At 42.6% G+C, this 24,920-nt stretch overlaps 1 protein-coding gene across 1 annotated transcript; it reads left to right on the top strand.

The window, feature by feature from the left end:
- Positions 1-1,305: 1,305 nt before the first annotated feature.
- HAS2 (hyaluronan synthase 2) lies at positions 1,306-24,187 on the top strand. The gene is made up of 4 exons (XM_007063393.4): positions 1,306-2,346; positions 14,343-14,969; positions 18,513-18,614; positions 23,115-24,187. The coding sequence occupies exons 2-4, from the start codon at positions 14,343-14,345 to the stop codon at positions 24,042-24,044; spliced, it is 1,659 nt and encodes a 552-aa protein (XP_007063455.1). The 5' UTR covers positions 1,306-2,346; the 3' UTR covers positions 24,045-24,187.
- Positions 24,188-24,920: the final 733 nt, after the last annotated feature.

Raw genomic sequence — 24,920 nt, forward strand, 5'->3', positions numbered from 1 at the left:
TTAATAGGTGCATTGACAATGTTATAGTCCTACACACACAGCAATCACTACAAGATTCATTCCGGGCCACAAAAGAGAAAGATCAGGTAAAGAACACTTCAGCAACACATGCTACTCTGGCTCACTATTAAGATGGTCTTTCAAAGCCTCCCTGTAGCCAGATGGCTCTGTGTTGAGCTCTTCTTATAGCTCTGGTATCTGGCTGTTCAAATTCAGCAGACAGCTGCGCCACCTCTGCCCTCCACCCTAGGGGAAACTTTTCCCCCTTGGCTTCACAGATATTATGCAGGACAGAGCAGACATCTATAACCATTGGGGTATTTTTGTCATTGAGTTCCAATCTTGAAAGTAAACAACACTAGCAACCCTTCAAATGGCCAAGGGCGCATTCAACTGTCATTCTGCACCTGCTAAGCCTGTAGCTGAAATGCTCCTTGGTGCTGCTGAGGGGGCTGGTATATGGCTTCATGAGCCATGGGAGCAAGAGGTAAACTGGGTCGTCCAGAATCACTATTGGCATTTCAACATTCCCACCGGACTTAAAATAGTTTCCTAGCATGATTAGAGCATGCATGGTTGTTTCTCCCCCACACTAGCAAATATGAACGGTGATAATAACTCAGTGAAGAGTCACAATCATGTTTCACAACTGTGATTAAACATGACCAGGTCTGTAGACTTAAAAGAACGTCTAGCCCAGTAACTACCTTATTAAGACGAAAGAAAACAGCATGGCTTAAGATAAAAATTAAAATGATCCCTGCCCTCAAAAGAAACAGCTTTTAAATGTACACCAGTATCTGTTAGGCTGTGTATATGTGTGTATATATATGTTCACCCACGTTTACCCTGTCTATTTTAACAACCTAGCGAGGGCTGGCTGCTGTGATTCTCCACTCAGCATGTGTATCTTACTTCTTATTATTTCCTAAACAGTGCCACCTAGTGGTCCTTTTTAATAACTTCCAGGCTTCCCCAGGAAAAAAACGCTCTCCGGATCTGAGAAAATTTACAATGAAGTAGCAAAGGGACATAAAGATAACGATCTCCTATATCAGAGCTAATAATATTTACAGGTCACTGTGACTCTGGAAGCTGATGGAAGGGTTGCAGTTAACCACGTGAACAGATTATTAGAGTTAACTGCAAGCTTACAATACATGTATAGACAGAGAGAGAGACAGATCAGTATAAAGATTCTTGGGCAAACCTCCTATGACAATTTGAGGCTTATCTATTTAAACAATATGGTTTATTTCCGAGTTTCTGGAAACTACATCTGCAGCAGTCAGCCATGCTAGTGGGAAGGTTCAATGTTATTTCTTAGTGCAAGTAGTTGGAGAGACAGTGAGCGTGTGAGGTAATCCTGGAAGCTTGGATAGATTAAGAAACTGAAGTTAATTCAGATCAAGAAGAGAACATTAATTCATAAATCCACAGAAGCAGTTCACTTATAAGAACTGTACTGTGTGAAGTATGGTCGCAGGAGAAACTTCTGCAGCCCCAGCGTGCAAATGCAGCTCAAGGGATTTTAAAAGCAAGGCTCTCCTTTCCGACCTGCTGTACGTGAAGAGGAAATCAGGTGGTGACAACATATGTGTATTGCATTTTTCTGCAAATGTTTGCCGTTAGGCTAATTGAATTCACTCCGTTGAACTGGTTCTAGACCCAACTTAGTCCGAATGGGCAGTTCTTCCTCCTCCCCCCCCCCACCCCTCCCCACAGGACCTCCCTTCCTCCTCCCTGTCCCCATCCTCCGCCCTATTAAAACAACCTCCAAGTCTCACTTGTTAAAAGACCCCATAACGTGGAGGAGGCAGAAAAGCAACGGCAGGAAAGGAAAAGTCAAGACGTCTGGAAAATATTACCCGCCCGCCCGCCGCTGCTGCGCCTCACTGACCCAGGCGCTCGAGCTGCGAGGCATCCCCACAGAGACTTTCGGCGATTGATGCTGCCCATCCCGCGACTTTCAGAGCCCGCCGCTTCTCCGGGCTCCTGGCGACTCGCGTTTCAAACGGGACCGTGCGCTCGAGCGCCAGAAACAAGCCTCACGTCGATTATTTCGAAGCCGTGTTTTTTTTTTTTTTTTTTTTTTTTTAAGAGAAACTTTTGAGCTAGAAACTGCAGCAGAGAAAGGAAAAGGGGGGAGGGAGGGAAAACACGTGGGAGAGAAATGAGGGCGAGTGAATAATTTCCAATGATTATTTGTATTTCTCCTTGATGCTCAATCCTTGAGACCCCGCGATTTGATCTGTTACCTCAATCCTGGAAACTGTTCCGCAGGAGCTACAAAATACAAGACCACCCAGCAAGCCGAGGACCCTTTATGAGCAAAGGACAAACAAGGTACGTGATTTATATTTATTTCGTCTCCAGAGGAACAAACCATTTTAAACTTCGAATTAAAGTTGTTGCAAAGGGGACGTGAGATCGATTTATATGCATCTGAATGGTATGTGGGGGGTATTTACCCTCCCCTCATGCACACCTATTCTGGCAATAAACGAGAATGCAGAGTTGCCTTGATGCATTTTGTAGACTAACCTCTCACCTAAAAATATGCTTTAGACCTTGCCGAGCTCACGCTCTTTATCCGCTGGAAATGCGGGGCACGGTAAGCTGCAAAGGTGCGCTGGGGCTGGAGCCTCCCCGGCCATCCTCACGCACCATATCCAGCCTGCTGCTGGGTTTTTGGATTGCACACAGTGTAGTCATTTATACACTTGTGCAAACATGACCGTGATCCCCTCCCTCTCCGCTGTGCGTTCAGGGGATGGGGGACGTGACAGGAGCACAGGCAGGGATGGGGCTGCAGGGAGGCCGAGTGGGGAGGGAGCTGGGGGGGGGGGGTGTCCTCCAACCCCACCTCAGAGGGCGCAAACGCGATCAAGACGTCTCGCTGAAATACAAAGTGGGGAGAAAAGAAAAGGAGTACTTGTGGCACCTTAGAGATAAACTTAGATCACTGCATCCGATGAAGTGAGCTGTAGCTCACGAAAGCTGATGCTCAAATAAATTGGTTAGTCTCTAAGGTGCCACAAGTCCTCCTTTTCGTTTTGCGAATACAGACTAACACGGCTGCTACTCTGAAAAGTGGGGAGAGAGAGAGAGAAGTTTCCCGGGGGGGTGGGGAGTCTAGAGGCGGGGGGAGGGGGGGAGAAGAACCTACCACTACCAGGAAAACTTTTAGCACCTCCCCTAAGGCGCCCGGTGGCTGCACAGGCTGAGGAGGAGCGTGTAACTTGGAGCAGCCCTGCTGGGCTCCGATGCCAGCGGTCACAAGTCCCAACCACGCCAGTTTGAATGGGTTCGCGCGCGTGTGTGGTTGGGGAGGGGGAGATACGTGGCATGCCAGCCAGCGAGCTAGGCACGTGTTTTAAGAGCAAATCGGGGACAGGCTGATTGGCAGGCGGGCTTCCGAGCCCCACCACTGGAGCGACACCCCTTCGTTGTGCCCCCGCCCGCAGGAGGAACCCCCCAAACGCGCCCCGTGGGGGCGGAGGGAGCAGGAGGGCGGATCTGGCCCAAGCCGTGGTGCAGCCAGGGGGCGAGCGGCGGGGGTGTCGGGCAGAGCCCCCGGTGTCACGTTCCGCGGGGTCCAGCTGTCACGGTGCTGCGGGAGCCCATCCCACGCCCGGCAATGGCTCAGCGCCAGCGGGAGGCGGGTCTCCCCGGCGCAGGAGGCGCCCCGGCCTGGGGTACGTACCTGTGCATGGAGCACAGGCCGCCGGGCAGGGAGAGCCGCGGCCGCCGCACGGGGTCAAGAAAGGCCGGCGCCGAGCGAGCGCCGGCTCCGCTCCCCGGCCCGCTGCTCCAGCCGGCCGCTGCCGGGGGAAGACATTCACAAGCTGCAACCCACGTGGCAGAGCGGGGAATACCTTTGAGGTCACTGCATTAGGGGCCGCCCCCCTGTGATGCAAGAGCCCGCCTCTCCCTGATTGGCTAATGCCTGCGGCAGGGGGGTTCCCCAGGAAGTGGAGGTCCGAGCCCAGGGCTCCCTAGCTCAGTCGGGGGAGGGGGAGTTCGCTGGAGGAGGACAGGAGTTGGGAGACTGATGCTTTCTAGCCCTTTGGCATGTGCCGCTTTAGGAAGTGGAGCTGTTCTCTGGCAAAGAGCCCTGGAGCACTGTGCAACGAGCAGTGAGCTTCCCTTGCTTAAAAGGTTTGCAGCCTGGGAGATACATAAGTGCCTGGAGGAGACCAGCCCAGGAGCCAGATTGTGATCTCCCTTAACCTGATTAGCCTCTATTGACTTCAACGGAGCTTCTGCATATTTGCCCCAGTGCAAGAGAGATCACAATCTGCCCCATGCACACTTCGGAACCACGCAGACAACACAAAACAACATACTGATGTGGAGGTCATTATGGATTAATGTTCCTACATCGCTCCTGCCATGAAAGTGTTACGTTAATTTTATTTTGAATTTAATTTTATGTATTATGCAGATGCTCCATCTAAAATAGCAGAGAACCGAGTTCCAAATTTCAGTTGGTCTTCCAGTGACAAGATAGAAGAGATCAGAGGTTTCCTTATCACACATTGATAGAAGCTGTACAGACTCTTAATGTTTGCTTACTTTAAAATATTAATACATATCACAGTTTTCAAAATGAAAACAAACGTTTTCACTAGTACACACTGAGGCATACAGCATGAGTGCCTCCGTACTTGTTCCAAGGGAACTGGTAGGTTATTGCAGTTGTGTGTGACTGCACACACATACTTGCATGAGTAATCTCATTAGAACATAAGAACCGCCATACTGAGTCAGACCAAAGGTCCATCAAGCCCAGTATCCAGTCCTCTGACAGTGGCCAATGGCAGGTGCCCCAAAGGGAATGAACAGAACAATCCCAGTTTCTGGCAAACAGAGGCTAGGGACACCATTTCATTACATTGAATGGGACTCCTCATGCAACTCAACAGGCAAACGAGTTTGCAGGATCCAGTTCTTAGTCTTTTGGGGCTTTGGACACTTTAAAATGACCATATTCATATTAAAGTATTAGTTTCAAGCTAGCATCTCTCCTTCAAATACTAAAGAGTCATGGTTGAAAGCTTAGGCACAATGAAGTCAATTGGTCATTGACTTCTGTGGAGCCAGGATTTCATGCCAAGCCTGTAACTCTTCTTACACACTTGCCCATATACCACGGACCAAATTCTCTGCTAGTGCACAAGGACACAGCACCACTGACTTCAATGAAATTTCACACATGTACACTAGCAGAGAATTTGGCCATACATATTTACGGCATTGGAGCAAACAAATTATTTTGTCTCCTCCTCCATAGTTATATACACAGGGCCAAATGATTCCTGTATTGAAGGTGATGGGACCATTCACATGAGTCAGTCCAGTAGGGTATGGCCTATGATCTATGAATAAGCAGTAAATAAATTATAAGATCACAAAGATATAAACACCAATCAAATTTATTTAAGGTGGGTAACATGCATTACTACTATGTAATTAGTTCAGGGGTTCTCAAACTTCATTGCACTGCAACCCCCTACATGGTCCCAGAAGGGCAGACTGGAGCATGAACCCGCCTGAGTCCCACTGCCGAGGGGAGGGGGAAGCCCAAGCTCCACCGCCTCAGGAGTGCCAAAGCCCAAGGGCTTCAGCTCCAGGCAGGGGGCCCCCCTTGAAGCCCTTGGTCACCCTGGGTGGTGGGGCTCAGGCTTCAGCCCCAAGCCCCAGCCAGTCTAAAGCCAGCCCTGGTGACCCCATTAAAATTGGGTCCCAACCCACTTTGGGGTCCCTGCCAACAGTTTGAGAACCGCTAAAGTGTTTAACTCCAAATACGTACCTAAACTGCATGACAGGTAAACTGGAAACGATTGATAAAATAGATTTTTTTTGTACAAGCATGGCTTACCTTTGCATAACCCTATGAGTTTGTCACCATTGTTTACATCAGGGACAAAACTAACAAACAACAGAGGCCTTGCTAAGGCTCATAAGAGAATACATTTGTGTAGTTTTTTGGAGGAGTAGTGAGTAGAAAGAGAAGATTCTTGGTCCAGTATTCAAAAACTTCTAAAGGCAGGCACAGTTTGTTGTCATTAATTCTGATATGCTATCCTGTTCTTTCTATTTAACCTAAAACCAGGCTTAACTTTAGTCTTATGTGGACCCTTTTGAAAAGATAAATGGTATGTAAAATCTAGAAGTGACAAATAACTCTAAACAACAGCTATGGTAACTCTGTTGATACAAAGCCGTACAGATGTAACATAACTTTTGTTTCCCCTCTGCCAGCTGTAAACTGGAAGAGGGAATGTGGACAGTTATTTTATGCTTATAATTCATATTTTATGGAATCATTTGTACTTCAAAGTTGAAGTATTTATTTTGCTGCCAAAATACATCTACATTTCTTTAAGTTGGATGCCAATTCATAATAATCAGATACCGTTTACACTATATGTGTATATACAGTGTTTGTGTATATATACACATTACAGCATATATCAATCTGTGTATATACTCTCTTAGACACACCCACATACACACTGGGCAGACCTAGTTGTTTTACTGAAGCCAAAACCAACTAGTCACATGGGTAAGGAAATCAAGTTTTGGCTTATAAAGGGCTAACTAAATTCTTCCCTTGGCGGTATACATACAACTCCTGCTGACATCAGTGGGAGATCTGTTTATATATTGATATGTGCGTGAGACATTAAAACCTTTTGTGATCAGATCTCATAGATATCAACAAGAATACTAGCCTGAGTAAGGACTATAGGACTTGCTTTACTCATCTGAATAATTACATTCAAATCAATTGAATTACTCATGTGGGTAAGGTGAGCAAGGTTTGGACTGACATATGGTAGGGGGAGAGAGAGAGAGAGAGATTAAATTACAAAACTGGTGGATTCTGAATGACACTGGGAAGAGATACAAATCAAATCCTTAGCTCTTATATAGAACTATTCATCAGTAGATCTCAAAGCACTTTAGTGCTTTACTAGGAAGGTCAGTATCACTATCCTTCTTGTACACATGGGAAACTAAATTGTGTGGTTAATCTGTTGTGTCCCTTACATTTCCAGGAAATATTATTCAGTATAATATAGTTGTAAAGGTTAAAAAGTATCATACAACTTGGATACATTTTTACTAGGGCAAAATTGGAAATGACTCCACTTTATAAAGAGTGTTTAATTTTAAGCTATGTCCCTAGATCTGGGCCATTTTGTACTACAGAGGTTTAACTATTTCAGTGGTGTTCATGAGAAAAAGCAATGGAATATTATGGCCTGCAGTATTTGTAATCTCATTTGATGTTCAGAACCACATTTTGACCAAACTTTAAATTCCAAAGCGTCCTAACTCCCCCTACCCCTTATGAGTATTCTATTTCAAAACCCAATTACAAACATTCCTAAATAGTATCATGATCATACTGTAAAGTTAATCCTCCTTTTTCAAAGCTTATCCCAGAAAATTTGAAATGGCTAAGAAGTTATTAAAAAACAAACTAACAAAAACCCCCACATAGTTTCCTTTGTATTTGTGACCTTATATCTCACCCTTCTTGTTTTCAATCTTTTGGGGAAAAAAAGTGGCTCAGGGTTTCCTCTGAAAAGCTGTGTGTGCATTGCACATTAGGGACCTCTCTTAAACAGCTGATGTAGTGAGCTACATCCCATGTGTTGCAAACAAGTCTGACTTTAATTTGACCTCCTTTAATAGTCACCAGTTCCAAATCCTATATTAGCAGATGGAGAGGACCACCTGAAGGTTTTCACTACTTGAGAAAACAGCTACACAAATGTTTAAGGGGTCTATGGTACTGAATGCTGAAGTGTTCTTATATCAATATGTGTTATTTTTGTGGTATTTTGTTCCCCAATTCTATTTATTATTCTCTTATCTATTTATTAGATTGAACTCTCATTTCTAGGGCCCTACCAAATTCTCAGCCATGAAAAACACGTCGCAGACTGTGAAATCTGGTCTCCCCCCACGAAATCTGGTCTTTTGTGTGTTTTTAATCCATACTATTCAGATTTCACAGGGGACACCAGCGTTTCTCAAATTGAGGGGCCTGACCCAAAAGGGAGTTGGTTGGGGGGGGGGGGAAGGGGGTGTTGCAAAGTTATTTTAAGGGGGTCACAGTATTGCCACCTTTACTTCTGCACCTCCTTCAGAACTGGGCAGCTGGAGAGTGACAGCTGTTAGCCAGGCGCCCCGCTCTGAAAGCGGCACCCTGCCAGCAGCACCTCAGAAGTAAGAGTGGCAATACCATATCATGCCACCATTACTTCTGCACTGCTGTCTTCAGAGCTGGGCAGCTGGATAGCGGCGGCTCCTTACTGAGGGCCCAAGTCTGCAGGCAGCAGAACAGAAGTAAAGGTGGCAATACCATGACATCCTTACTTCTGCGCTGCTGCTGGCGGTGGCTCTGCCTTCAGAGCTGGGCTCCCGGCCAGCAGCTGCCGCTTTCTGTCTGCCCAGGTATGAAGGGGTAGCAGTACCGCACCCAACCCTACAATAACCTTGCAACCCCCCGTATAGTCAGGACCCCAAAAAATTATAACACTGTGAAATTTCAGATTTAAATAGCTGAAATCATGAAATGTATGATTTCTAAAATCTCATGACCGTGAAATTGACCAAAGTGGACCCTGAATGTGGTAGGGCCCTACTCATTTCTGGCCTTTTCATTTTTCATATGCACTGATCATGTGCAGCTCCTATTGGTCTCTGAGAGGAATACTCCCTCTGCATCTATGGAAACTGATTTACACTCTCAGGGCCAGACTGTGCCAGCCTCACTCAAGAGGAACAGTACCTTATGTCACTAGTCCCATCTATTCCATGGGATAACTTGGTGAGTAAGGCCCTGATTCAGGAAAGTATCCCTAGCCAGGAAAGCACTTAAGGACACCCTTAACTTTAAGCAAATGCCTAACTCTCATTGAGAGTTAAGTGTTCTCCTGGATATGGGTGAACTTAAACACATATTGAAGCGTTTTCCTGATTCAGAACCTAACATACTATACAACATGAGTAAAAATGGCACAACCTGGACCATAATTATAAATTAGATGCCACAGCTCCACTTTCTATAGTCGTTCACACATTCTTATCCAGAAGCGTTTATGAAAAGCCCTGTAGAATTTCAGGTTTTAGTTACACTGCCAGGTATGGCTAGTGTAGAGTAAGATCTATTTAATCTCAGCAGTGGTGAGAAACACTATGTTTCATGCACTGACACCATCATGCTAACGTAAACAGACATTATGCTTGATATTTGCAGTGTAGTTGTAGCCATGTTGGGCCCACGATATTAGAGTGACAAGGTCGGGGAGGTAATATTTTGTACTGGACCAACTTCTGTTGGCGAGTGAGGCCCACTATCCTGCCACATGGAGCTCTTCCTCAGGTCTGGGAAAGGAACTCAAGAGTCACAACTAAATACAAGCCCGCCTACTCCTTAGGCTTCAGAGCCCCAGCCCCAAGCCCAAGCTGCAACTTCAAAGTGCTGCCTACCGACCTATTTTTAGAGCATTAGTGCAAACCCTGCTAGCCCAAATCTGCTGAGCTGGGCTGGAAGGCTCGCCTCTGCAGGCTGTGTAGATATACCCCTTGATTTTAATGGTGCATGATTAGGCACTTGGGCTCAGTTCCTCGAATATATTTAGGCTCCTACCTTCCATTGCCTATATACCTTGAGGATCTGGGCCATGATCCCATGATATGGGCAACAAGATTTCACTCAGAGAGCCTGATCCAAAACCCACTTAAGTCAAAGATTCTCTCTGACTTCAACAGGCTCCGGATGAAGCCCTTAATGAGCGTAGTAATTTATACATGTATTTATAGATCTGATCTTGTTCTCTTTGAAGTTAATGGCAAAGCCCCAAGTGACTTCAACAGGAGCTGGATCAGGGCTGGAATTTCTGGTTTAATCAAAACAAAGGGCCAAATCTGGATACCTTTGAACAGTCTTATTTAGGCAGCACTCCTGTTGAAGTTAATGGTTGTCTGCAGGATTTAGGCGTAGGGCCATAATTTAGAAAGGGGTATTAAAGAAGTCACTGAAAAAAAATGGTGATCTGAAAAGTTAAACCTGGCACTTAACCTTCACTATATGCTTGCCACCTCGGGCCTGATTCAGGAGTTACAGCAGTGTAAAATTGGAATAATACATTCCTGAGTTAGGTCTTTGGTTTCTCTGATAGTTTTGGAGTTGTGCTCAAATGTAAAATTCAGTAAAATCATGTTCAAAGTGTGATTAAGGATGTGGCTAAGAGTTATGAAGGAGGCCAGACTATGTTCATAATAGTTCCCATTGGCCTTAAAAGTCTCTGACAGAGCAATTGCCTACTCTGAATGGTGCTGTTTGACTCAGCACTCCTTTTTGGCCCCAGACATGTGAAAATGTGAATTTCCTGTAAGATCCTTGGCAAAATGTTTAAAGCAGGGTGGAGGCTTTTTGGCTCCTCTCTCTTTGTGTATATTCGAACCGATAAAGATCAGGTCTACTGGGCAAAACATCAACAGTCCACATGCTAAAGCTTGAGAACGTTCCTTGAACAGCTTTTTCCAGACTCTCCCAGACAGTCAGTCAGTTAAAAGTCAAACCCTAGTTTATATGTATAAAAGGGGAAAGAGAGTTCACTAAAGCCACAAATTTAGGTCAAAGTATGCATTAGTTTTGTAGCCAGGGATTATATTTAGTTAGTTATTATATAATATGCATAATATATTATATATATATACTATATTTAGTTTAGATCGTTTTCGATGGAAAAAAAATTGCTGTTTCATCAGATCCAGAAACCCACTTCTTGATCTTGTGAAAATATTTTGAGGGGAAGTTATGCTAGAAACACAACCACACAGAACTCAGCATTTTTGTGCAGATATATTTCATAGGAAGAGAGAATTAATATGATAACATGACCAGTACTGTAGCAAGTTAGTTACGTATAACTGCTTCAATTCTATTGTAATGTATCAGACTCATAGAATATCAGGGTTGGAAGGGACCTCAGGAGGTCATCTAGTCCAACCCCCTGCTCAAAGCAGGACCAATCCCCAACTAAATCATCCCAGCCAGGGTTTTGTCAAGCCTGACCTTAAAAACCTCAAAGGAAGGAGATTCCACCACCTCCCTAGGTAACACATTCCAGTGCTTCACCACCCTCCTAGTGAAAAAGTTTTTCCTAATATCTAACCTAAACTCCCCCACTGCAACTTGAGACCATTACTCATTGTTCTGTCATCTGCTACCATTGAGAACAGTCTAGATCCATCCTCTTTGGAACCCCCTTTCAGTTAGTTGAAAGCAGCTATCAAATCCCCCTCATTCTTCTCTTCTGCAGACTAAAGAATCCCAGTTCCCTCAGCCTCTCCTCATAAGTCATGTGTTCCAGTCCCCTAATCATTTTTTGTTGCCCTCAGCTGGACGCTTTCCAATTTTTCCACATCCTTCTTGTAGTGTGGGGCCAAAAACTGAATACAGTACTCCAGATGAGGCCTCACCAATGTCGAATAGAGGGGAATGATCACGTTCCTTGATCTGCTGGCAATGCCCCTACATATACATCCCAAAATGCCATTGGCCTTCTTGGCAACGAGGGCACACTGTTGCCTCATATCCAGCTTCTCGTCCACTGTAACCCCTAGGTCCTTTTCTGCAGGACTGCTGCCTAGCCATTTGGTCCCTAGTCTGTAGTGGTGCATGGGATTCTTCCGTCCTAAGTGCAGGACTCTGCACTTGTCCTTGTTGAACCTCATCAGATTTCTTTTAGCCCAATCCTCCAATTTGTCTAGGTCCCTCTGTATCCTATCCCTACCCTCCAGTGTATCTACCACTCCTCCCACTTTAGTATCACCTGCAAACTTGCTGAGGGTGTAGTCCATGCCATCCTCCAGATCATTAATGAAGACATTGGACAAAACCGGCCGCAGGACAGACCCTTGGGGCACTCTGCTTGATACCGTCTGCCAACTAGACATGGAGCCATTAATCACTACCTGTGGAGCCCGACAATCTAGCCAGCTTTCTATCCACTTTATAGTCCATTCATCCAGCCCATACTTCTTTAACTTGCTGGCAAGAATACTGTGGGAGACTGTATCAAAAGCTTTGCTAAAGTCAAGGAATAACACATCCACTGCTTTCCCCTCATCCACAGAGCCAGTTATCTCATCATAAAAGGCAATTAGATTAGTTAGGCATGACTTGCCTTTGGTGAATCCATGCTGACTGTTCCTGATCACTTTCCTCTCCTCTAAGTGCTTCAGAATTGGCCCCTGCTCCCTAACAGGAAAATTCTGGGTTGGGCCAGAGAACAGATGGATGGAAAATGAGTAAACATGCTATAAAAGAGTCATTACTGAGACAAATTCAGCCCAGGTGTAAGACGGCATAAAACCTTTTGAGTTCAGCTGTCAGGGAACCAGTTTACATGAAAGATGAATAAACACATGGACCACATATTCTGATCTTTAGGATCATCTAATTTAGATGAGATTATTTAATTTATTTTATTCATTTATTTCTAATGCACCTATCATTTGGCATTCATGGTCATGTTCTGTAATGCTTCTCTAAGGCCTGATCTACACTGGGTAGGGGGGGAAATCGATCTAAATTACGCAACTTCAGCTACGTGAATAATGTAGCTGAAGTCAACGTACTTAGATCGACTTACTGTGGTGTCTCCACCATGATGAGTTGACTGCTGCCGCTCCCCCGTCGACACTGCCTATGCCTCTCACCGAGCTAGAGTACAGGAGTCAACGGGAGATCGCTCGGGGGGCTGAGGGAGAGGTCGATTTATCGCATCTAAACTAGACGCGATAAATCGACCCCTGCTGGATTGATTGCTGCCCACCGACCCTAAGACTCCTGTCATGGAAAGCTTTTGGAGTGATCTTCTCTGCAACATTTCAGACAGGTCAGAATAGGGACTGTCAATTTATAGTCAATAGACTTACTGCTGGCCATAAATTTGCTGATGTGTACCTATGGCACCTGCCAAAATTCGGCTTTAGGTATTCAAGCAAGTTTTAGTTATAGAGTCCAGGTTATGCTACTTACTTTACTATTGTCTCCAAATGTAAATTTCAGAACCTTCCTCCCATATTGAAATATATCACTTTAAAATAGCAAAAAGGAAGAAGTGCATTTTTTCTCAGTCTAAAATTCTGTGGTTTATTTTTCGTTGAAAGATTTTTTTCCCCATGGCTGTAACTTTGCAGACTGAAATGTAAACAGCTGAGTACAGCTGCATTGCTACAGTTTAGTAGCGATTTCCCCCTGTATTTCAGGGGGTGGTCTGCAGGCATATATGATGTAAAAGGGTGGTGTTCCAAATTCAACTGTGGCCAACAGATGGTGTGATGAATATTATCAACATACATGCCAGCTGATAACAGTAGGGAAAATGTGAATAATGGAAAAGGAAAGAGCCCAAAATACAAAGAGAGGCCCTGATTCAGCAAAGCACTCAAGTATGTCTTTAAATCCAATGAAATTCAAAGCATGCAGTTAAAGTTAAGAATGAGAATCAGGACTTTGAAGATGTTACATGTTTTATGTTAGTTTTAAGAAATCTGTTGCATAAAATGGTTGGTTTGACTGTGATTGAAAGAAAGCCAGGAATATACCATACTGCTAATCTGCCTGCCTGCCTGCATACTTTTTTACATACCATTTATCACCAGGCTGTATATCTTAGCACCTTACATACTTGTTAGATCTTGCATACCTTGGAGTTCAGTAAAGGGGATACCAGGGACAGCTAAGCTAAGAATGTAGAAAGTTGTCAGAATCAACTGAAGTTTTGCAGAATTGCAAAGACTGGGTAAAATCCCAGCTATATTGCAGTTGATGAGTATTTTGCCATTGACTTCAATGGGTAAAATCTTGATCCCATTGAAGTCGATGGCAAAAATTCCCATGACTTCAACAGAGCTGGGAGTTCACCTATATATATAAAATATATATATTCACATACATACTAGCCAGACATCTATTTTTTAAAAGTCTCTTCAATACTATTATACTTAAGGTCTCATCCAGCAAGCCCAGGTTTCTAGGATCAGATTCTTATATAGATAGCACCTTTTGTCAGAGGATCTTAGAGGACCTTATACATGTTCACAAATTTGTGAAGTATTGGCATCCAATTTTGCAAGTTGGGAATAGTGCAACACAGAGATGATACAACTTGGCCAAGATGATGCAGAAACAGACCCTGTATCTCCTGATTCTCCATCTTGTGTTTTAGCCATTAGACCACCCAGATTACACTCTGTAGCAGGAAACAGCAATCACATTAATTATTTTTCTGGTTTTGTTGCAGATGCATTGTGAGAGATTTATATGTATCCTGAGAATACTTGGAACCACGCTCTTTGGGGTCTCCCTCCTGCTCGGAATCACAGCTGCTTACATTGTTGGCTACCAGTTTATCCAAACAGATAATTACTATTTCTCTTTTGGACTCTATGGTGCTATTTTGGCATCACATCTCATCATCCAAAGCCTATTTGCCTATTTAGAACACCGGAAAATGAAAAGATCACTTGAGACTCCAATAAAGTTGAACAAAACAGTTGCCCTTTGTATTGCTGCCTATCAAGAGGATCCTGACTACTTAAGAAAATGTTTACTTTCAGTGAAAAGATTGACCTACCCTGGAATTAAAGTTATCATGGTCATTGATGGGAACTCAGAAGATGACATTTACATGATGGACATTTTTAGTGAAATCATGGGCAGGGACAAATCTGTCACTTATATATGGAGGAATAACTTTCACGAGAAGGGTCCAGGTGAGACAGAAGAGTCACATAAAGAGAGTATGCAACACGTAACTCAACTAGTCCTATCCAACAAAAGTATTTGCATCATGCAGAAATGGGGTGGAAAAAGAGAAGTAATGTACACAGCATTCAAAGCGCTGGGGAGAAGTGTGGATTATGTACAGGTAGGTATTAAAGCTCTAGGCCAATGCCAATTCAAACATACCTTGACATAAAGCAGCTTTTGTATATTTCATGCAGCATGCTTTAGCCCATCCTAGTCCCTTATGAACACAGTGCTCCTTTCAGTCTATTTGAAAACAGCATGACCGTTGAAAGCATATTTTGTAACCTTTTTAAAACGGTTAGACTTTCTGTGAGTATGCTAAATCTGTGCACTGTTATTTGAGAAGTCTGAGGCATTTCCTGATACTTAACAGTACTCCTCCCTTATCAAAATCGTTACATTTTTTAAAAAATTATCTACTTTGGAAGATCACTGCTTTGCCAATGTAAATTGAGATCAGAGGTAATTTTTCATTCTGGGAGATGCCCTGGATACAAACATGCAATAACCTATTAGGGCAGGGGTCGGCAACCTTCGGCACACGACCCATCAGGATAATCCGCTGGTGGGCCAGGAGACGTTTTGTTTACATTGACCGTCCGCAGGCACGGCCACCCCGCAGCTCCCAGTGGCCGCAGTTCGGCCAATGGGAGCTGTGGGAAGCAGCAGCCAGCATGTCCTTGCGGCCCGCGCCGCTTCCTGCAGCTCCCATTGGCCAGGAACGGTGAACTGCGGCCACTGGGAGCTGTGGGGGGGCCGTGCCTGCAGATGGTCAATGTAAACAAAATGTCTCATTGCCCACTAGCGGATTACCCTGATGGGCCGCATGCCGAAGGTTGCCGACCCCTGTATTAGGGAATATTCTCAGGAATATCTCAAAGCATTGACAGAGTCTGTAAAAAGGAGACATTTTTAAGCCTTCAAAGCCAGCTAGGACTATTCAATAAAAGGGGAGAGAGAGGGAATGGAGTTCTTACAAACACAGATGAGAAATTCTTTAGCTAAGGCCAGAAGTAGCATTTGCTTCATCTTTTACAGCTGCATTACCTCACTCACCACAACTTGGCCTTTAAAGCCTTAATCACACTGTTCACTTTAAAATGAATTAGGCAGAGTCCTATCCCCATTTCCAAAGCTGCAAAGACAGATTGGTCTCAAGCTGTCCTGGATTCTGTACAAGTTTTCCTATGTTTTGGGCCTGATTCTGTGATCCACATGCACAGAAGTACTCCTCACTCCTGGAAATGGTTCTATTGCCTTCAGTGAATAAAAACTACTCTGGTGAGTAAGGTTTGCAGGATCAGGCCATTTTTTGACACTAGCAATGGATAAACCTTACAAGGTTCAGGGTTTGGTTTTGACTAAGCCCTGAGAAGTTGTGATGATTGTTCAAGCAATTCAAGCTTTTTAGAGGCTCTCCCCTTCCTCCCTGTGGACCTGAAAGTCAGCTGCCCTGGGCTTCACCTTTAAAAATCCTCTTTTGATGGTCAACCAGTTATGGAGCCTCTCTGCCGGGCTCTGGAAGGGTCAGTGTTCCAGTTGCTTACACTCTCAGGCTAATCCAGAATGCATTGCATGACGAAGTGTGCAAGATTTGAACATCATGCCATCTGAGGCCTTGCAAAGGAGCTACCAGAGTAGCTGGATCAACACCATGGGGTCTTCAAAGGCCAGAGAAGGTGGAGGGGTACAGGAAAGAGTTTCTTAGCAGGATTTTATAGGTACATGAACAGTTCATGGAAAGAGCAGAGAATAAATAAATAAAAATGTAAATAACCACCTTTCCCCAACTCACCTCAGAAAAATTAAACTGGTTTGTTCCCTAAACCTGATGAGCCTGATCCTCCATGGTCTCAAATCTTGTGTAGTCCAATCAGGGTGCAAAGTGCTATTCTAATTTGAAAGCATGTTGCATGGATGTAAATGGCTGTACAAGGAGCACAGTGGAGAATCAGGCCTGTCATATCTCCTATTTTGCTGGTTCAGGATCTTTCATATCATCTGTCCAGGAAAACTGTAGTGAAGTGTTTCTGCTAAAGAAACAATGGCCAAAAGTATTAATAGCTATAAGTATCTATATGGGAAACAAATATTTAATAATGGGCTCTTCAGTCTAGCAGACAAAGATATAACATGATCCAATGGCTGGAAGTTGAAGCTAGACCAATTCAGACTGGAAAGAATGTGAACATTTTTAACAGTGAGAGTAATTAACCACTTGAACAATTTCCCAAGGGTTGAGATGGATTCTCCATCACTGACAATTTTTAAATCAAGATTGGATGTTTTACTAGAAAATCTGCTTTAGGAATTCTTTTGGGGAAGTTCTATGGCCTGTGTTATACAGGAGATTGCATTAGATTATCACAGTAGTTCCTTTTGGCCTTGGAATCTATGAAAAATGGGAAAAAGGAAGTGCCTCCCCGCAGAGATGCTGCCAGCACTTGCTAGGTCTATTTAGCACCTGTTCATAGGGGGCACATGACTGACTCATGACATTGACTCAAAAAGTCTGATGAGCGTCTTAGAAACTTCAATGCTAGCGTAAGCCAACCACCGAGTCATGTTAAAGAATGATGAAGTCAACTAAAGTCACATCTACACTACAAATACAACTGTCTCAGTGGGTCTGGTAACAACAGTTGTATCCCACAACACAGTGAAAGCATGGCTGTTTTGCAAATGAAGGCAAGATTTTCAAAAGTGGCTAGTAATTCTGGGTGCCTCATTTTTAGGGTGACCAACTTAAGACACTTTAAAAAGGTCTGATTTTCAGACATAGAATCATAGAATATTAGGGTTGGAAGAGATCTCAGGAGGTCATCTAGTCCAATCCCCTGCTCAAAGACAGCACTGAGCATCCACCCTCTGAAAATTAGGCCCCTTTTAGGTGTCTTTAAGTTGGGTGCCAAAAAAAGGGGGCCATCCTGAGTGTGTCATCCATTTGTGTACCAATATCTCTATGTATTGGTGACCTGCTGCTTTTAGCCTTTTCTTTTTTTTTTTTTTATAAAACTACTGAAGAAAATACCAAATAGTTTTCATATCAAATGTCAGATCTTTGTATTATTTGTAACGTTCCATGCAACTAAACTGAAAAGTGAATTTGTCCTGAAATCCACAATATGTACTTTCACATGAATTGCTAAACCCTTTTCTTAGTGAAAGTGCTATTGGGGTTCTTCCTAGACTCCTAGCTAATCTACATAAGCATCTGTGGGTTAACTCCTCATTGATCTCCCTTATGAGAATAGGAAACATTTGAACAGGGTGCAAACACATCCGGTTTCCCTGTGCCAAAGCTCTGCCAGGAAACTGCAGACCATCCATAAAAGTTTTGTTTTGATTCATATGGGTCTTAGCGCCTTCTCTCAAATAATATCTCTCTTGTTCAGATTAGTTGATCCAATGTGCCAATAAACAAATACAGATAATATGGAAAATAGAAGATTCTTTGTGACTATACAGACAAATGCTCTGTTTCATTCAATGATAAATCTAGTTGTCTGATATCAAATGCCCTTAGCAGAAGTAACAACACAAATTCCAGAGATTTTATTAATATGTACACTGAAACACTATATTCCCTCTTATTTTTAATTTTCTTCTCTAGTGCATTCCCTAACTCCATTTTTTCTTTTTTTCTTTGTGTTACTTATAGGTTTGTGATTCAGATACAATGCTTGATCCAGCCTCGTCGGTGGAGATGGTAAAGGTTTTAGAGGAAGATCCAATGGTTGGCGGAGTTGGGGGTGATGTGCAGGTGGATATGGTGAACTTCAGATTAACTGAGCAGCATTAATAGCAAATATTTCTAAAACAAAATTATCCCCAGACTTGAATTAACACAAGGAATTGGGAATTTTGTAGCAATATTTTAGAGTCCTGTTTATTTTAAGAGATTTTCTATCTCTGGTGGTACTCATCACTACCATAGTATCTAAGGACCTTGTAATCTTTATAATATATTTAGCCTCACAACACCCCTGTGAGGTAGGCCCAGATCCTCATAGATATTTAGGTACCTAACTGATTTCAATGGGAGTTAAGTGCTTTTGAGGATCTGGGCCTAAGTGATTTGCCCAAAGTTACACAGGAAGTCTGTGGTAAAATAGGGAACTGGTTCTCCTGACTGTTACATTAGCACCCTAGCCAATAGGCCACCCTTCCTCTCCATTAATTATTTTACTATTTCCAGCTTTGATTATTAAAACTGAAAGTATTTTTGAAATCCCATAAACTAGTCACTCCGTATGCTGTTTTACTTTTATATTTCTCTGAGCTAGGACATGAAAATCACTGAAGTCAGTTCCACTTTTGTTTGTAGTCACATTCTCTGATATTTTCATTAGAATATAAGAATAGCCATACTAGCTCAGAAAAATGGTCCAGCTAGCCCAGTATCTTGTCTTCCAATAGCGGCCAGTGCCGGATGCTACAGAGGAAGTGAACAAAACAGGGCAATATATCCAGTGATCCATCCCCTGTCATCCAGTCCCAGCTTCTGGCAGTCAGAAGTTTAGGGACACCCAGAGTGTGGGGTTGCTTCTCTGACCATGTGGACTATAGCCATTGACAGAACTATACTCCAGGAACTTATTTAATTCTTTTCTGAACCCTGTCATGCTTTTGACCTTCACATCATCCCTGGCAATGAGTTCCACCGATTCTGTGTGTTGTGTGAAGAAGTACTTCCTCATGTTTGTTTTAACCCTGCTGCCTATTAATTTCATTGGGTGACCCCTCGTTCTTGTGTTATGAGGAGTAAATAACACTTCCCTTTTCACTTTCTCCACACCATTCATGATTTTATAGACCTCTATCATATCTCCTCTTAGCCATCTCTTTTCTAAACTGAACAGTCCCAAGCTTTCTAATCTCACTAACGTGGAAGCTGTTCCATACCCCTAATCATTTTTGTTGCCGTTCTCTGTACTTTTTCCAATTCTAATTTTATCTTTTTTGAGATGAGGTGAACAGAACTGCACACAGTATTCAAGGTGTGGAAGTATCATGGATTTATGTAGTGGCACTTTGATATTTTCTGTCTTATTATCTATCCCTTTCCTAATGATTCCCAGCATTCTGTTCGCTTTCTTGACTGCTGCTGCACATTGAGCAGCTGTTTTCAGAGAACTATCCATGATGACTCCATGATCTCTTTCTTGAGTGGCAACAGCTAATTTAGACCCCATCATTTTGTATGTATAGTTAGGATTATGTTTTCCAATGTGCATTACTTTGCATTTATCAACATTGAATTTTATCTGCTATTTTGTTGCCCAGGCACACAGTTTTGTGACATCCCTTTCTAATTCTTCACTTAGCTTTGGACTTAACGATCTTGAATAATTTTATATTGTCTGTAAACTTTGCAACCTCACTTTTTACCTCTTTTCCCAAATCATTTATGAGTATATTGAACAGCGCTCATTCAAGTATAGATCCTTGGGTGAACCCCACTTTTTACCCCTCTCTACTATGAAGACTGACCATTTATTTCTGCCCTTTGTTTCTTATCTTTTAACCAGTTACTGATCCATGAGAAGACCTTCCATCTTTTACCATAACTGCCTACTTTGCTTAAGAGCCTTTTGTGAGGGACCTTATCAAACACTTTCTGAAAGATCAAGTACGCTATATCCATTGGATCAACTTTGTCCACATGTTTGTTGACCCCTCAAAGAATTGCAATAGATTGGTGAGCCGTGATTTCCCTTTACAAAAGCCATGTTGACTCTTCCCCGTCATGTCATCATTCTGTTCTTTTCTATAGTTTCAATCAATTTGCCTTGGACTGAAGTTAGTCTTACTGGCCTGCAATTGCCAGGATTCCCTCTGGAGCCAGTTTTAAATAAATGATGTTACATTAGCTATCCTCCAGGCATCTGAAACAGAGGTTGTTTTAAGCAATATGTTACATCCCACAGTTAGTAGTTTCGTATTTGAGTTCCTTCAAAACTCTTACCCTCTGGTCCTGGTGACGTTTTAATTTATCAATTTGTTCCAAAACCTCCTCTATTGACATCTCAGTCCGGGACAGTTCATCAGATCACTCACCTAAAAAGAATGAGTCAGATGTGGCAAATCTTCCCTCACATCCTCTGCCGTGAAGACCGATGTAAAGAATTCATTTAGCTTCTCCCCAACAGTCTTGTCTTCCTTGGGTGCTCCTTTAGCACTTCAGTCATCCAATGGTTCCACTGATGGTTTGGCAGACTTCCTGCCGCTAATGTACTTAAAAAAAAATTGATGTTAGTTTTTGTGTCTTCTACTAGTTGCTCTTCAAATTCTTTTTTTGGACAGTCTAATTATACTTTTACACTTGATTTACCAGAGTTTTTGTTTCTTTCTATTCTCCTCAATAGGATTTGACTTCCAATTTCTAAAGCATGCCTCTATCTGCCACTTTTACACTGTTGTTTAGCCATTGTGACATTTTTTGGTCCTCTTACTGTATTTTTTTATTTGGGGTATACATACACGAGTGTCTTTTATATTTTTAAATAGTTTCTATGCAGCTTGCAGGCATTTCACTCTTGTGACTGTTCCTTTTAATTTTCGTTTACTAGCCGCCTTATTTTTGTGTAGTTGCATTTTTTGAACTTAAATACTACTGTAATGGGTTTCTTTAGTCTTTTCCTCCCTACAAAAATGTTAAATTTAATTATGTTATGGTCACTATTACCAAGCAGTTCAGCTATATTCATCTCTTGGATTAGATCCTGTGTGTCATTTAGGACTAAATCAAGAACTGCCTTCACCTTGTGTGTTCCTTGACTAGCTTCTCCAAGAAGCAGTCATTAATGGTATCTAGAAATTTTATCTTTGCATCTCATCCTGAGGTGCCATGTTCCCAGTCAATATGGAGATAGTTGAAATCCCCCATTATTATCAAGTTTTCTGTTTTTGTAACATCTCTAAACTCCCTTAGCATTTCACAGTCACCATCACCATCCTAGTCAGGTAGTCAGTAGTATAAATTCCTATTGCTATATTCTTATTATTCAAGCATGGAATTCCTATGCATAGAGATTCTATGGTACAGTTTGATTCATTTAACATTGTTACTATGTTTGATTATGCTTTCTTTAACAGATAGTGCCACTCCCCCACCAGCACAACCTACTCTATCATTCCTATATATTTTGCACCCTGGTATTACCATGTCCCCTTGATTATCATCATCCTGTGATACCTGTGATATCCATATCAATTTAACACCAGCCACTCAAGTTCACCCATTTTAGTGCATTTTCAGTGCTGCAATGTTTGGGTTGAAAATGCAGCAGAGGGGTGTTTATTTCTTTCAAAACAATTGCTTCTGGTGGGATTTATTTAAAAAAATGCATAACAACAGTTTCACTGGTCTTCGGTTTTTATAAAAAAAACTTCTAGTTTCCCTCTCCACCCAGTAGACTTTTAACATGGGATGAAGGAGAAACATCTTTACTCTTGCAGCCTGCTAGCTATGTGGTCAGATGGCCAGACAGCTAATAGCTGAGGCCCAGGGCCTGGGAGTTAGGCACCTAAATACCTTTGAGGGTCTGGGCCTGAGTCCCTGTCTGAGCTTGCTGCCCACCTTCCCTTCTGCTGCACCCTGCTCAGAACAAATCAGGCATTACACTTACCTGTGAGCGTGAGAGTTAAGGAGGTGAGAGACAGTGTGAGCTCAGAGAGGGAGGTGAATGGTCCCTAAGCAGCGCTTCTGCTCTGTGGCACACAGCAGAAACAGAGCACAACAGGGGGTGTGTCCCCAGGAGTCTTTTGGGGTCTGTTAAGTGGGAATGGGCAGAATGGCACAGAGGAAGAGTCAGTACATGGGGCTGGAAAGGAAGATCAATGAGTGGGGAGGGTGATTCTTTGTGGGAGTGAGGGGAAGGTTCATGTTGTTTTTGGACAGAAGGGAGAGAAGTTTTGGTGGGACAGGATCCTGTTTAATGTTTATTTTGACCTCCCTAGCAATGCCCTTCTGAATAGACATGTCTGGGACTCTGAACAGTCACTGTCAGTGAGGAAGCATGGCTTCTGGAAGAGCCAATTCAGCTTGGTAGGAATTGATAGTCTAACCCTTGGTTTAAAGTGCTGGCGTTTTAATGGTAACTCTTGATGTTTATCCTGAATTGTCAAGGTGGACAGCTCTTCCCACAATTCATTGTCCCATATTTTGGTTAGTGCCATTCACTTCATGAGTGTTAGTTTCTGCTCCAGAAATATTTCCATTTTTTAAGAGCTAATTTTTGAAATTTCCTTTTACTTGCAGATTTTGAACAAGTATGATTCCTGGATCTCCTTTCTTAGCAGCGTGAGATACTGGATGGCATTTAACATAGAACGAGCCTGTCAGTCCTATTTTGGCTGTGTACAGTGCATCAGTGGACCTCTGGGAATGTACAGGAACTCCTTACTGCATGAATTTGTGGAAGATTGGTACAATCAAGAATTTATGGGCTCCCAGTGTAGTTTTGGAGATGACAGACATCTGACTAACCGAGTGCTGAGTCTGGGTTATGCCACAAAGTACACAGCTAGATCAAAGTGCCTTACTGAAACACCTATAGAATACCTAAGGTGGTTGAACCAGCAGACCCGTTGGAGTAAATCATACTTTAGAGAGTGGCTGTATAATGCAATGTGGTTCCACAAACATCATTTGTGGATGACTTACGAAGCTGTAATCACTGGATTCTTTCCTTTCTTCCTCATTGCCACAGTCATTCAGCTTTTCTACCGGGGGAAAATCTGGAACATCCTCCTTTTCTTGTTGACAGTTCAGTTAGTGGGCCTTGTAAAGTCTTCCTTTGCCAGCTGCCTTAGGGGGAACATTGTCATGGTGTTCATGTCACTCTACTCAGTGTTGTACATGTCAAGTTTACTTCCAGCGAAGATGTTTGCAATAGCCACAATAAACAAAGCAGGGTGGGGCACATCAGGAAGAAAAACCATTGTCGTCAATTTCATAGGACTTATTCCAGTATCTGTTTGGTTTACAATCCTTCTAGGCGGTGTGATTTTCACTATATGCAAGGAATCAAAAAAGTCATTTTCTGATTCAAAACAGACTGTTCTCATCATTGGTACAGTACTCTATGCATGCTACTGGGTTATGCTTTTGACTTTGTATTTGGTTCTTATCACCAAATGTGGCAGGCGGAAGAAAGGGCAACAGTATGATATGGTGCTTGATGTATGATGTTTCTGCAGAACGTTACACAGAAAATTTTAAAGCAACCCAACAACTTGATAGTATTTGTGGCATCGAATTAATGTCACCATGAGAAATGGATCACTGCTGCTGGGACTTAAACATTCATGTTTCTATGGGTTCATTTTCATCCTGCCAAAGTAAAAACACACCATTGTTTTTTCTGAAGGGGGAAAAAAAACACACAGATTCAACCTGTTCACAGGAAAATGGGAGGACTTCTTTGTTTATGCACTTTTTTTTATTGTGCATACGCCTGACAGTGTTACGTTCTATATACCTCACTAGTCATGCTTATGTGGGTGGACAGGAAGGAAAGGAGTTTGGTGAATCAAGCAAAGGATCTTGCAACCTAATTTATGAACTTTTTTAAATAGTTTTGTTTTATAGGGTCTTTTTGTGTTAGGCTGACAAATGTAATGCCAAAGGTAAATTTTAAGAGGCCATTGGCTGAGCTGTATTTTTATATTATTGTCTTATTTGTGTGTGTATATTTTTACACCAACTTTTTGAAAAATTTCCATATTTTATATTTTACTTATCTGCCAAAAGAACACCTCCCTGACATTGTGCTCTCTATCTATCCTTCTAAATACTTTTTGAAAGAATTCACACTCTCTCTCCCCCCAAAAAGCTGCCCACAATGTGAAAATGTGTTGATTTTGATATTGTTCACAACAAAAATAATAAAATGTCTCTCTACATTTTTTAAATTGCTGAATGGTTATTTCTGTGAAAAGTATTTAAATGTTCTCTTGAACTTTTGATTTAATTGTATCGAAAAAGGCCAACATTGTTGTCAGGTTTTGAATAGAAACATATTTGTAGGCACGAAAAGGCCAAAGGGGTACAAATGTGCAATTT

The sequence above is a fragment of the Chelonia mydas genome, chromosome 2, assembly GCF_015237465.2.
Source record: "Chelonia mydas isolate rCheMyd1 chromosome 2, rCheMyd1.pri.v2, whole genome shotgun sequence".
Lineage (NCBI taxonomy): Eukaryota > Metazoa > Chordata > Testudines > Cheloniidae > Chelonia > Chelonia mydas.

Excerpts from the sequence above, each read along its gene's own strand:
- HAS2 (XM_007063393.4), top strand. The coding sequence starts at position 14,343 with ATGCATTGTGAGAGATTTATATGTATCCTGAGAATACTTGGAACCACG. Across the intron at positions 14,970-18,512 it reads GAAGTGTGGATTATGTACAG|GTTTGTGATTCAGATACAAT; the intron begins GTAGGTATTAAA and ends TGTTACTTATAG. Across the intron at positions 18,615-23,114 it reads GAGTTGGGGGTGATGTGCAG|ATTTTGAACAAGTATGATTC; the intron begins GTGGATATGGTG and ends TTTTACTTGCAG.